This window comes from Sinocyclocheilus rhinocerous, unplaced genomic scaffold (assembly GCF_001515625.1).
Source record: "Sinocyclocheilus rhinocerous isolate Xijiao unplaced genomic scaffold, SAMN03320098_v1.1 scaffold1450, whole genome shotgun sequence".
Lineage (NCBI taxonomy): Eukaryota > Metazoa > Chordata > Actinopteri > Cypriniformes > Cyprinidae > Sinocyclocheilus > Sinocyclocheilus rhinocerous.
The window spans coordinates 205,863-220,476 of NW_015666201.1; the positions used below are offsets into that span (position 1 = coordinate 205,863).

Here is a 14,614-nt window from a genome sequence, read left to right on the forward strand (position 1 = left end):
TTTAAAAAAAAAAAAAAAAAAAATCAATCACATTTGATTTAAATGCACAGGATATTCTGTTGTTTTAGACAGTTTTGCATTTATTTATTCATAATCACTAAATGGCAAAATTAAATATTTGGGTTTTCTTAGAGATTTGGAATCTTGACTTGAGCCAGTAAGGAAGCACCCAGAACTTTTGTCCATAAGCATTTTGCACTCCCCGAGACACCCCAGTAGTTAGCTTATGTGATAGACACCCCTCTGCTCCAACCTTAAAGGATCTGCCTGTGAGAAAGGACCAGTGAAGAGCAATACCAGCAATGCTCCTTTCTGAGAGAGCATTGTTTGGTTTTCAGAAAGCAATTGTGCCAACTAGAATACTGTACAAGCTAATAGTAAAAAAAAAATATTATAGTAAAAAGTGCACAGCAAACCCCCATGTTAAATTAACTCTCTTCTGAGCTTCGGTTCACACTCAAGAGTGTTAAAAATAACACTGAAGCAGCGTTACATACAGGGTTTGAAATTAACTTTTTCACTCACCAGCCAATTTGATAATGAGATAATACAGTGATTAAGTGATGATTGACCATTAGTTAAGGCATCTGATATTAACAAGCAGAATCACAGAAGGAAAGAGTCGGCATTTTTACCTCACCGTTATGGTGATCAGTGTTTAATTTAGTTTAGTTAGGTTCTTGACCCTTAACTTTTTAACAGTCCATTTTGTTTTGCTACTGTAACTGAGTTATAGCAGCCACACAAGCCAAGAGAAAATGACCACGTGTGATCAGGCCCATGAAGAGCATACAGAGCATAGGGGAAAACCATGTGCAAAGTTAGGTCCAGGAGACAGATAAGTATTGAGAGATCCAAAACTGGCAACCAGAACCAAAGGGCTTGAGAGAGGTGAAAGAGCTCTGAGGCATGCAGAGAGTCCAGACGCTGGGTAGAAACAAACACAATTTGGCAAAAAAATGGAAAGGAAGCACAATAAATTGGAGAGAGTATGGGGAAAGTATATAAAGAACTTGAACTTGATGAGCTTTTAACAGAGCAAGGGCTGTGTCTGCAATCACCTCCTATATCCTAAATAGAGCACTATTTTAGGGGAAAAATTTGTAGTCTTTATCGAGTGCACACGATAAATTCTATGCTGCAATAATAAGTGTACAACCGATGTACACTCAACAGCTACAGAATACCCATAATGCACTGTGAGGGTTGTGCCCAATGAATTCCCGCCTTTTGTCAGAAGATGGTGCCTGCTGAATCATCAGACTTGTTGGAGATGCATCGGTGCTGCGCAGACCGATCAGCATTAAAGTACTATGAGAGCAAATCAAAAGCATAAAGAGTTGTCTGCTCTTCAGCTGCTCTCACAGTACTTTGATGACATATGCCTATCGGTCTTCGCAGTGCCAATGTATCTCCAACAAGCCTATCCTTCCATCCATCCTCCAAACCACTGGTTCAGTGTGGATACAGCGTAATAACATACAGGTATAAATTTATTTCTTAATTGATTATTAAAATGTTTAATTAAGGTTGATACATGCTAGTTTCCATGACAGAGTTAGAGAAAAATCTTTTAATTACTATTGGAGGTAACGGTTTTGGTATGTTTCAAATGATTATTAAACTGAATGTCAGGGGTCTGGAAGGAGGACCCAATCGCAGTGTGAGTAACAAGGGTTTATTGACAAAACAGACCGATACAAAAGGGTAGTGAGGTGCACAGGTGATACCACAACAGGTACACAGGAAACAGAGACAGCTAGGGAAGGCCACTGGAGCCGCGTCAGACATAAACTGGCAGAATACTATAGCAGCAGAGGGGGCGACAAGACCAGGCCGGTGGGAAGAACAGAACAAGGCACCATAGAACTGAGCTCAGATACTTGACCGTAAACGCTGAAGCACCCTAGATGCCAGGCAAGGGAACCAGTGGGCAGGAACAGGTCAGGAACTCTAACACCACAACAAGACAGAACAAGACTCCACAGGAACACAAATTAACCCAACGCAGGCAAGAGCATAAACAAAACAAAAAAAAGGACTAATAAAAAGAAAATAATAATATTATTATTGTTATTATATTAACCAACACAAATATCAAACAAAAATGCAAACAAAAGATCAGAACTAAGAGAACTAAATGAATACTAAAATAAATGCAAAGAAACAAAAACAGACCAAATCCAAAAACAAGGAGCAAGACAAGAACATAGAATTACAAGAGACAAGACTAGGGCAAGAACTAGAGCACAAGATCAAACAGGCAGGGAGACATGAACACATACTCAGCAATTCGCCCACTCGTAGGGAATAGTGAATGTAGGCATAGGGCCCGATTTCAAACACAGCTCAGGTCTAAATCAGGGATAGGCAACTTCGCTCCTGGAGTTTAGTTCCATCCCTAATCAAACACACTTGCCTGTAATTTTCAAACAATCCTGAGACATGGGTAAGATTTTTCAGTTGCGTTTGTTTAAGGCACATGTCAAACTCATCTGTTTGAAGGCCACTGTCCTGGAGAATGTAGCTCCAACCTACCTGCCTGGAAGTTTCTAGCACTCCTAAAGACTTTGATTAGCTGGATCAGATGTGTTTAATTAGAGTTGGGGCTAAACTCTGCAGAACAGTGGAGTTTGACACCGCTGGATTAGGGATTGGGTTAAACTGCAAGACAGTGGCCATCCAGGACCACAGCTGCCCATCCCTGGTCAACTCTGGTCCTGGCACAAACATAGAAAACATGAACAAATGTGAATAAGGAGAGAGCAGAATCCTGTCAGTACCCAAAGCAGATCAGCGTTATAGGGAGGCCATAGAGGGCAAGGTCACAATAATGAAAAGACGGAGGGAACATGGCACCAAGTCAGAAAGGGGCTTTAGTCTGGGAAGAGAAAACATTGTGGCAGGACCAGGTGGAGCAGAAATGGCAGGTTGTAGGGACCCTGGAAAAACAGCATCAGACTCAACCACCCTTGGTTACAATGACTTTCTTTTTGTATTGTGTGAATTTGTTTTGACTGATCTTACTCACACTGCATGTGGCTAACCTTAGCCCAGACATGCTGACAGACACTTCTTGTTTAAATGGTAGGTTGCAGTAACGAAACTTCCCAAACATAGCATTTTCACGAAATGAAACTTTTGGTAGCCCTCAAATGTGATCACACAGCATTTCATGCAAGTTTCATAATAGTTGACTTGATTTGGTCGTTATTTAAAAGAAAAGTTGTGTTAGAACTCACTCAGTTGTGAATTGTGTTCCTGTCGCTGCTGTTTGCAATATTTCCAGCAAAAGAAGAATCATGTACCTTCTATGGCCTCTGCTGTTTCTTCACGTTTCAGCACAGCGTCTGACCCTGTTTGGTTAGTACATACAAGCTTGCTTTTGAATTAAATTACTTTTATTTGTATTTGGAGAATTTTTCGAGTCTCAAAGAAATGACTACAAGTCACAAATATATTTGTAAACATCTCTACATTTTTGTCTTCTTCTAAATCTTCTGTCACTGGATGAAGATGACAGATTAAAGCAGCCAAAGCAGGAGGGCAGAGTGCGATTGGTGGGGGATCTGCCTTCATCTGGTCGTGTGGAGGTCTATCATGATGGACAGTGGGGTACAGTTTGTGATGACGGATGGGAACTGGCTGAAGCACAAGTGGTGTGTCGTCAGCTGGGTTTTCCTGGAGCGATATCAGTTACGACTGGAGGACAATATGGTGAAGGTACAAACTCCACAGCACAATTTGTTTGTTACACACTGATAAAAATTATTGTCTTATATTTTTTGTAGGTTCTGGTCCAATCTGGCTGGATGACATGAACTGTAAAGGCTCAGAGAGCTCATTGTCTGAATGCAGCTTCAAAGGCTGGGGTGTTACTGACTGCTCACATAAAGAGGATGCAGGAGTGGTCTGTGAGACTGGTAAGAAACTCAGCAACTCAATATTTTTGCATGTGTATTTCTGTTATTTGTAATTTTTTATCTGTTTTATTACATTATCTTTGCAGGTACAAACATAACCAGCAACCGTCAGTTCTCTGTGGATAACAGCCTGGGTTTGTCTCATGATCTTGGTCTTCTGTTTGACAGTGGAGATGGTTGTGATTTCAGAATTAATGTACGAGAGACCAGTGAAGAGGAAGAACTGACATTCTGTGTGCACAAAATTATCCTCATGTTTTATCCAGAACTAAACATAACAAATGACTCCAGAAACCTCACAGTGAATGTCAGCCAGACCTGCCATCCTCATGTCTCTGCTTTTCTCAGGTAACTTTCTAAAGACCACATCACTTCATAGTTCAATCCAAATGTCTCATTGAGTGCAGATCAGAACTGATTATATTATCGGTGTTAGACACTTACAGTATCTGATTTTGCTCAGGTATTTGTACACACGTCAGATTGATGTTTCCATCACGTCGGCTCAATGTCTGCATCAGCTGGCATTTATCTTTGGAGTAAAGAAGCTTATGGAGGATGTCGGCAGGACCTTCACTTTACTCCTTCCTGAAGACAACACCTTCCTTACACAGGTATCCATGTACGAGTACGGCGTTCGCACAGGTGATCTTGTTCTGCAGGAGAACGTCCTTCAGTATCTTTCCTGGAACTGCGAGTATCTCATAAGCTCTCCAGTGTGGAGCACCATCTCCTTTCACATGATGGACGCTCTGCTGCAGCGCTCAGACCTGATTGTGAATGATGAAGCTTTACTTCTTGAAGCTCTGGAGAGATGGATCCAAGACAAAGGTGATGAGATTAGTTCAGATCAACAGGCCAGTCTCCTGAATCACATCCGCTTCCTCTTGATCCCAGTGGATAAACTCTATGAAATGCAGTTTTCCTCAAGTGTTCTTCGTCAGAATCATGAGAAACTGTACCTAACTGGTCTGCTCAGAGGTTTTCAGTTCAATGCTCTGCCTTTCTCTAAGATCAGGAATAAAATGGATAACATGAGTAGTGAGTATCTATCCCGAATCTACACTGGAGATGAGTGGAGTGTAATTTTCAATGTGAGCACTGTCAAATACCCACGCTATGATTACAACTATAACCGCAGATATGGCCAAAATAACAGAATACTAACCTTCTCCACTCCAGCACACCCTAGTGCTCTTTACAGAAAACAAATGGTCTTTTGGCAAGCCCAGGTGTTTCTTAGTGCTCAGGAATGCTCTAACTATGGTATTTCATGTTATTCTTTTCCTGTTGCAAGGTTTGTCGCAAATGGTAATCAGAACATGTACACTAGCACCATTCGCTACAGCAACAGGTTGATTCTCAGCTGTAAGAATGAAAACAATGTCTTTCATGTTCAAGATTTCAAAAACAGCATGGCAGTGATTCCAAATAACAGCAGTATGGATCTGCCAAACCCCTGTCCTGATGACTACAGTTTTAGATTTGTAGCGCGTCCAGAGTATATCTGACTGCACAGAGTTATATTTTGCTTCAGCTAGTTTCCTGCAGGCATTTCAGTATATTCATATCTAGTTTAATCAAATCAATTAAATTCAATCAAGTTTGTTTTAATGTTATTCATTCTGCAGTGATTTCTCTCAAATGTTTTAGTTGATTTTAAACTTTTCATTTAAATACTGTAGCAATACAAATGCTTCATTTTGAAAGTGCACTTCAAAAATAAAAAATATATATACATTTCTTACATTATCTCTGTGAGTTTGATTCTTTTGTTAAATTGTTTATGAAATATATCTAGCCTCATCAAAATGATTAAAATCAGTTAATAATTCACAACCATTAAATTGTAATAGCCTTTAACAGAAATGGTGGCAGTGGTGTCTCATTTTGAAAGAATAGTAAGTCATAGAAAGAAATAGTGGTCATTAAAAATGTGACAGTTGCACAATAAGTAATTGTTTAATAATTCATTAGGCATTAACTAGATATTGAATACTTTTTTCATCAATCTTGAAGTAATGTGTCACCTGATTAACAACTATTAGGTTTATTAATGTATATTATCATACAAACATTTTTAGCAAACACAACAACATATAGCCTAGGCTACAGGAGTAAGTTAAAGCTATATGAGTAAAATTCATAAGTTCACTCAATTCATGCATAAAATTCAAAACAATTGATAGGACATGTCTCGTTGGCATTCAATTTGATTAAATCTAACAGCGTACTGATGAAAATTAACACTACAACACATTTACAATGTGACTATAACACAAGCAACAATAAATATGTTTCTAATCCCTTTAAATGAATTTTAATTGTATACATAATTTCAATAGTTATACCCTGCATCTACATTTTCTTCTTCTTCATTTCTTTCTTCACCGCACAGTTTCAGCTTCATGCCTCGCCTTCCTTTCTGCTCTCGCTTTCTATTCTTCCATCTCTGACTTTTCCTGACTGCACACTTTTGTTTTCTAAACATCATTTCTACATGAAAGTAATCAGTGAATGTCAGTTTATTCAATGAATGTGAATTAGTGAAGGTTCAAGGTGGCCCACTTTATTAAGCACCTTCAGCCAAACTGGGCCAGCAATATTTAACCACCTTACAGGAAAAAAACGAACAATTTTTAACAAATTATTTGCATGTTAATTCATTTTAACAAATAACACAAGTGCTGTCACAATACTATTTGTTTTAGTGAGTAACCTTATAAGCTAGAAATAAAGATCTGAATGTCAAAGAGATTACATTTCATGAGTTCTCCTTTGAGATGTGCTCACACCCACCAGCATCAGCCAAAACAGTTTTATTATTCTAAGAAGGTGTCCCTTTGATAAAAGACCATTGTTACACTCTAAAAAATGCTGGGTTGTTTCAACCCAACTTTGGGTCAAATATGGACTAACCCAACTTTTGGGTTAAAAATGTGATGTCAAAATTGAACCCAACTGTTGGGTTAGTCCATATTTGACCCAAAGTTGGGTTGAAATAACCCAGCATTTTTTAGAGTGTATGCTCTGAAAGTGTAAATCATTTGAGCGCAGTACAATCAAGCTTAAATGGCCCACTTTACCTGAATTCACACTCTATCAATTTATTTAAATGAAATTATTTTTTCGAAGTCTGTTAAGTCTTGCAACAGGTGTCATTTCATCCTCTTTGTCAAAAAAAGGTGCTTTATTGTCCAGGTGTCCACCTGTCAATTAATGTCAACCCTGTTAAAATTGAGATGACAATAGACCATAAAAGGATGGTAAAAGGGTGTTTTTTTTTAGTTATTACATTCGAATGTAGTCATTTCACAATAGCTTTTATTGTACAAGACTTATGAGTACTGTATGAAACTTATGTTGCACTGTAACTCTTGAATGTCTGTTCAGATCCAAAATGTACAGTTATCGGTGCATAAAGCCTATATTTAATAATATATATGACAATAATCTGCATCAAAAGCAACACTAATCATAAGTGTTTCAGCTGTGTCATGCTCAAATCCGTTTCAAAGCCAGGTCCGGTCACAGAAGTCACTTGAATGCCAACACACAGATTCAGAAAGTCTCATGGATATGAATAAAATAAAACAGAAAACAGTCATGTTTACTTGAGCTCAGATCCAAAATGTACAGTTATCGGTACATAAAGCCTATATTTAATAATATATATGACAATAATCTGCATCAAAAGCAACATTAATCATAAGTGTTTCAGCTGTGTCATGCTCAAATCCGTTTCAAAGCCAGGTCCGGTCACAGAAGTCACTTGAATGCCAACACACAGATTCAGAAAGTCTCATGGATATGAATAAAATAAAACAGAAAACAGTCATGTTTACTTGAGCGTAGACTTTTAATGTACATACACTAGTGTTTAATGTACATACACAGTGGCTTGAGAACCTCCTCTTTGCATTGCGTGAAAGGATTTTGCGGCAAACTCAAATAGCCACTCAAACAGGATTTGTTTGAACATGCACTGCAGTTATTCTTGAGTTTGTTTTCTCTTGAAATGAAACTTAAGGTAGTCCTCAAATGTGACTGGGCAGTGGTTGGATTACACATGTAAGCGATATCTCACAATGATTGTCCTGATTTAGCAGATATTTAAATGAAACAAGGGGTTTGTATTTGCATTTATGGTTTGAAGATTATTATTTTGTTAAACAAAGTTTGTTGCAAGAGGTTCCTGCCAGTTCCTGTTCACTTTATTGTAAGTCAAATGAACCAGATTACTGTGACTCTCACCTTTGTCTGTAATGGCTTCATGTCTTTGAAGATTCATGCTGATTGGATTATCACTGATTGGTGAAATAGGGCAGGTTGCTATACCCAAATACTGCATTTGCATGTTTTGTTTAAAGTCGTCTCCCAGGTGCTTTGTTTCCATTTCTAAGCACTGCCTCCTAAATGTATATAAACTACAATGTATCACTGCCAGCACCACACAGCACATTCTCAATAAAGAATCCTGCTGAAGATACCCAAGAGTCTCCTGGTCTTCGCTTCTTGAGTTTCTATATAAATATTTCACAAAAAAAAAAAATGCATGACGTTTACAAATATAAGAATATACTACTAGCTCTCATAAATCTGTAAAGCTGATCATCTGATCTTAAATATAGTCTTCATCGTTTCACAAATTACTCCGTGTTGGTTTTGTTTGTCGTGGGCTTTCTTTTACATGTTCATGAACCCTCTAAATAAACAAGTTTATTGATTGCGACAGACGAAGAGTCAAAGCCTAAACGTGAGGGCAGAGTGCGACTGGTGGGGGATCTGCCGTCATCTGGTCGTGTGGAGGTCTACCATGATGGACAGTGGGGTACAGTTTGTGATGACGGATGGGAACTGGCTAAAGCACAAGTGGTGTGTCGTGAGCTGGGTTTTCCTGGAGCTATATCGGTTACGCCTGGAGGACAATATGGTGAAGGTATAAACACATTAGTGAGGGTAAGAGAACTTAAATATTACACAGTAATACCAACAGTCTTATTTCTGACCCGTGTTCTTAATTCGATTTTAAATCAAAATGTTATTTTCTTATTTTAATCCCATTTACTTATTTGTTTTTTTGTAGGTTCTGGTCCAATCTGGCTGGATGACATGAACTGTAAAGGCTCGGAGAGCTCATTGTCTGAATGCAGCTTCAAAGGCTGGGGTGTTACTGACTGCTCACATGCAGAGGATGCAGGAGTGGTCTGTGAGACTGGTAAGACATCTACTGGATCATACTGAAATGACAGCGCTTGCTCATGGAAATTAATTGCGTTTATTTATTTAATTCATCTTTCAGTTCTTCTATGAAAGCAAGGACAGTCAAATATGTCTGTGGTGTGGTGCACAAAATGGTCCCAGATGTCATTCATCAACAGGCTACACCGTGTAAGTCCATTTCTGCCACTGAATAAAAAAAAAAAAAAAAAATGAATTTGACTTTTTATCTCAAAATTCTGACTTTTTGACAAAAAACAAAGTTGCCCAATTCCTCTGGAAAAATGTGGACTTGGTAACACTGATTCTGACTTTGAAATTGCATGTTATAAAGTCAGAATTCCAAGATATAAACTGCAAGATAAACTTACAATTCCTGACTTTTTCCTCTCAGGATTGTGAGTTTATCTTGTGGTTTTGAATTTATTTTTCAGAATTGCAAGTTTAAATTTACATTACCTTTATTCATTTAGCAGACTCTTTTACCCAAAGTGACTTACATTGTGGAATACAATGAGCAAATAGGGGTTATGCGCAACAGACTTCCGTATTCTGTTAACCGGGTCTCGTCGCTTCCGGTTCAAGCGTTTTGCATATGCTTAGTTAAATATGAAGCAGTTTTACTCAAGATGCCTTCAAAGTAGATACCAATGATGATCATAACCAATGTCCATCACATATGCGGACTGATATCTAAAAGTTTGTTTTATTTTTATTCTTTTCACATTTAGATATAAAAATTGAATAAAACGTCAACAATAAAAACAGCTAGCTAGTTTAACTGATTATCTTAAGTCCATAGATATCGCTCATATTTAATATGGCTGTTAACACGTTCTCCAACAAATGGAAGCAATGAGACCTGTTTTCCGGGTTTGGTCAGGTGATGTTCGACATATACCCTATAAAGAGGCAAATAAATGAATTACTTCAACATGGAGTTTTATAGGAGCTGTTACCGTAATAGCATAAGATTTAAATGAGTTTTTTATAGCATAGGAGAGAGTGGGATGAGTATTTCCAGTTATTAGAAATGAGAAGACTAGTACCCTCACCCCTCCCAAACTGACAGGGGGTGTGAGAGAAAGAGAAGTTGTTAGAGTGAGCAGCAGGGGTTGCGGAGTCTTCTAGACGAATCCAGGTCTCAGTCAAGCCCAATATACTAAGAGTAGACAGAGGCATTTGCTGGAATGAAGTCTGCATTGTTGACAGCTGACTGACAACTCCAGAGACCCCCAGAAAAAGAGAGAGGTGCCGTAAAAGAGGTGCAGATAGGACACAGGTTAGCAAGATTGCGTTGCCGTCTGTGTTTGATGTTAAAGCATTGTTGTAAGACAACAGGAATGGGTTACACTTTATTTTGATAGTCCACTTTAGACATTTTACAAACTATAAGTAACTTTGAAACTACGTCAACTAATTCTCATTAATTTGAAACTACATGTCCACTAACTCTCAGAGTAGACTGTTAGGTTTGGTTTAGGGTTAGTAGAATAAGTTGACATATACTTGCAAAGTTTCTTACAGTCAGTATGTTGTATGTTATGGACCCATCAAAATAAAGTGTTAGAAGATAGTAAGCAAACAGTCTACTAATACTCTAATGACTGCTAGTTGACATTTAGTTTGTAAAGTTACTTACGGTTAGTAGAATGTCTAAAGTGGACTATCAAAAAGTGTTACCCATGAATGTATTGGAAACACATGATAGATGTGGAAAAGAGAGGGCAAAAAGGAGAGCGTGTAGAAAGGAAAATAAGATACTTGAGTGCCTTCTTGGTGTCCTAGCTCAGTGGAGTCGTGCAGGTTCATTTTCACCAGGTAATGGACTAGTAAGAACATTTTCCACAGAAATTGGCAATTTTCTTTCTGTCCCTGAAGTCCTTTGACCACAGTTTTTATTGGATTAACAGTTTCATCTTTTTTACATTTTCTTTGCAGGTTCAAACATAACCAGCAATCGTCAGTTCTTTCTGGATAACAGTCTGGGTTTGTCTGATGATCTTGGTCTTCTGTTTGACAGTGGAGATGGTTGCGATTTCAGAATTAATGTACGAGATGTCAGTGAAGAGGAAGAATTGACATTCTGTGTGCACAGCATGATCCTCATGTTTTATCCAGAACTAAACATAACAAATTACTCCAGAAACCTCACAGTGGATGTCAGCCAGACCTGCCATCCTCATGTCTCTGCTTTTCTTATGTAACTTTCTAAACCTCTTCTGTGCTAGTTATTATTAGTAGTATTATTCTGTGTGTGATTCTCTTGAATGGTCTCTTTTGTGGCTTATTGTTTATACAAAGAATGGGATAGAATGGAATTTCTAATGTGGTGGTTCTTGTAAAAGCCCCACCTTGCGAAAATAAAATCAATTAATAAAGTTCAGTCAGGACCAGTGTCACAACAGGAACTAGATGGACAAGATAGGTACAAGGTACATGAGCTTCTTTATTTCCACAAGTAGAAATCCAACATAAACGGGTAAGAATGAACATAAACAGTTACCTGAAGCTCACTTAACTGAAGTCATCAAATGTTCCTTTCTCTTTCAGGAACGTCCAAACAGAAATCAAGAGTCCATGCAGGTAAATCCAGTAGAGAAGTCACCGTTCTGGAGGATTGGGATCCAAAAGGTAAGTGGAGGCACTACAGGTGAGTTTGCAATCTTGAGACCAGACAACCACATGTGTTTGTTGCTGGCTTATGAAGAGGAACTGATGAGGCTGATGGCAGACAGGTGCTAGCCAAAGGAGATGATGGGAAATGTAGTGTGCTAGGCGACTGGTCAGGCATGGTGAAAAGAACTGCTGACTGTGACAACCAGTTCTAAAAATAGATTTTATTGGGAATTCTTTGGATTAATTATTTTGTCTTAAAGGGATAGTTCACCCAAAAATGTACCCAAAAAAATCATTTACTCACCCCCAAGTTTTTCCAAACCTGTATGAGTTTCTTTCTTCTGTTGAACACAAATATATTTTAAAGAGTGTTGGTTACCAAACAGTTGATGGTAGCCATTGACTTTCATAATATTTTTTCCATAGTATGTAAGCCAATGGCTACCATCAGCAGTCCAGTCAAAATAATTTCCTAAGCAGATATCCGAATGCTCTACTCTCAAGATGCTAAAAGGGAAAGAGGTGCATCTGTCTGTGCGACAGATGAAGGAGCATGCATATGAAAGGCCTTATATAGTTTATTGAAGTAGGTAGAGTGACGGATCAACTGAGCTTCAGCTGATATTGGTTAGTAGTGATGGCAAAGTGAAGCGTTCTGAACCAGTGAAGCTTTCATCACAATTGTATCGGAAAAAGGTTCATTACTCGAAGCTTTTTAAAACGGTTTATGCTGTGGCCATAAAAATAAATAACACCTTCCAAAGTTCCAAATGTTCCATTACAGCCAGTGGTTTCACAGCTGGTTCTACAACTGATTTCTTGTTTTTTTATATTTTATATAAATAATGTTCATTGTCAAAGTCATTCATTTGTGTCGGCGTACTGGCACTAAAATAAGTCAAATAAATAAAACATAAATTCATAAATTAAATCTATGATCTGTTTATTTTAACCCTGCCTCAGTCCTTAGACTGATATCTCATGGCCAACGTTAATTTTTGAGCTCAATATATAAATTACGATAAAAAACAACAACAATGCTAACATAATGTAATATCATGTAAAGGAAACGGCGCTGAGGTTCGCTTCGTTTGAACCAGATACTGAAGCAGTCACGTGGTTTTCAGGCGAATGAAGCTTCGGACGTCATAGGTCACATGCTTTTCTCAAAACTAATCAAGCTCCGATACAGTGCTTCAATGTCAAATGTGTTGTTTTTTTGATACAAGCTTCGAAGCTTCGGTGTTGAACATAACATCACTATTGGTTAGCATCCAGTGGTTTGTCCGAAATATACTTGAATTCCATTCGATCACTCAACGTCTGTTTTTTGCTGCTTGTTGGCAAGATGACGCAGCTGAATGGAAGCCTCCAATACCAAAGAAACAGCTGTAATGTGGTTAGTTTCGTGAAACTTTCCGCTCAGTGCTCGTAGCAGTTTGTCATGCATATCTTAGCAATGAGGTGTATAAGTGCCTACTGTAGAGTGTGGTTTAGTTAAGCCTTTAGATCAGTGATCTCAATCTCAATTCCTGGAGGGCCAGCGGATTCTCAAACACCGCTGATTGACCAGATTGCGTAACTTCCTGACGTTTTGGCTTTTGCCCTTCTGGTGTCGTGACTCTGAGGCATTATAGTGAGGTATGAGCGTGGCACTTGCTTTGATGCTGTAAGAGCTCATACAAAGATGTTTTGTTTCTTTTCATTGTTTAGTCTGTGTTAATCGCAGGGAGGTAACCCTCTATACGAGAGTGTGAGCACGTGGGCTGTTAGTGCGTTTTTTTTTGGCGCTGTGGACTCCGTGTTTAGCCGATAGCAACAAGCTGTTACGCAGCGGTTCTATACCACTCTATCATAAAGTTTCGTTCCACTCTTGGATTATGGCAGAGGTATGTGTGCGGTGGATTGTTATGTTTGTCACAGTGATAGTATTGATGTGGATTGTGTATTTTCAATGTTTACGATGCCATGTTGGGTTTGCTTCACGGCAAGTGTTTTATTTGTTGATGTTTTGTATTTTTAGGCATCCAATTAGAGTTCTCACTCTCACCGACGGCTCCGATGGCGATTCAACATGTTCAGTTGGGGCAAACTTCAGATGGCGAGAGCTGACAAGTGGAACACACCAAACAAACTAGCCCGACAGACGCTCACCGACGGCCCGACTTTGGCCAATCCCCAATTACATAAGAGCTGTAGGGTGGAAGTGGTGACTCCAGTAGGGAAAGGGACGTGTTGGTAGCAGTTGCTGGGAAGGCAGGCTGTAGGGACCCCAGGAAAACAGTGTCAGACTCAACCACCTTTGCTTACAATGACCAGGCTTTCTGACAGAATTAGCTTGTCAGCAAAGAGCTGGTGGTTGGCCTTCTTGTCCATGACTGTCTTGGTTGTGACAGGGAGAACAAATTAACTTATTACTTTCTTCTGTATTGTGTGAATTTGGTTTGGCCGATTTCACTTACACTGCATGTAACTAACCTTAGCCCAGAAATGCTGACAGAACTGTTCTTGTTTAAAGGGGTCATGAACTGCCCTTTTTTATTTTATACTGTTCTCTGTAACAAATTTTGACAGAAAAAAAAACATAATTCAGAAGTAATAGGCTATTTTCTGTCCTGTTTTTAACCTCCCTCATCAGAACGCTGTTTAAATAGGCATGGCGGATTGTAGACTCAGAAGTAAACGCCCACTGCCATGATTGGCTAACACTTGTGTATGTTTGACAGCCCACATACTTCACAGATGAACGCTCCTGTAATTTAGGTTTAAAACGCATAAATACTCGGTACGTCAAGCTATCTGTAACAGACAAAGCCACAGTGACACATGATAAAAACACAGTTACTCACACT

General features: G+C 38.7%; 2 protein-coding genes across 2 annotated transcripts in view; both read left to right on the forward strand.

Moving 5' to 3' along the window:
- The window catches only part of LOC107732141 (galectin-3-binding protein A-like), a 19,706-nt gene extending 8,356 nt beyond the window's left edge, over positions 1-11,350 (forward strand). The window contains exons 2-4 of the mRNA XM_016543410.1: positions 8,659-8,862; positions 9,010-9,141; positions 11,085-11,350. Coding sequence (XP_016398896.1) covers positions 8,659-8,862; positions 9,010-9,141; positions 11,085-11,350 — 602 coding nt within the window. The remainder of the gene's footprint in view (positions 1-8,658; positions 8,863-9,009; positions 9,142-11,084) is intronic.
- LOC107732153 (galectin-3-binding protein A-like) lies at positions 3,185-5,434 on the forward strand. The gene is made up of 5 exons (XM_016543423.1): positions 3,185-3,363; positions 3,517-3,723; positions 3,792-3,923; positions 4,010-4,271; positions 4,387-5,434. Exons 1-5 carry the CDS (start codon positions 3,303-3,305, stop codon positions 5,432-5,434), a joined length of 1,710 nt encoding a protein of 569 aa, XP_016398909.1. The 5' UTR covers positions 3,185-3,302.
- Positions 11,351-14,614: the final 3,264 nt, after the last annotated feature.

Excerpts from the sequence above, each read along its gene's own strand:
- LOC107732153 (XM_016543423.1), top strand. The coding sequence starts at position 3,303 with ATGTACCTTCTATGGCCTCTGCTGTTTCTTCACGTTTCAGCACAGCGT. Across the intron at positions 3,724-3,791 it reads TGGAGGACAATATGGTGAAG|GTTCTGGTCCAATCTGGCTG; the intron begins GTACAAACTCCA and ends TATTTTTTGTAG. Across the intron at positions 4,272-4,386 it reads CATGTCTCTGCTTTTCTCAG|GTATTTGTACACACGTCAGA; the intron begins GTAACTTTCTAA and ends GATTTTGCTCAG.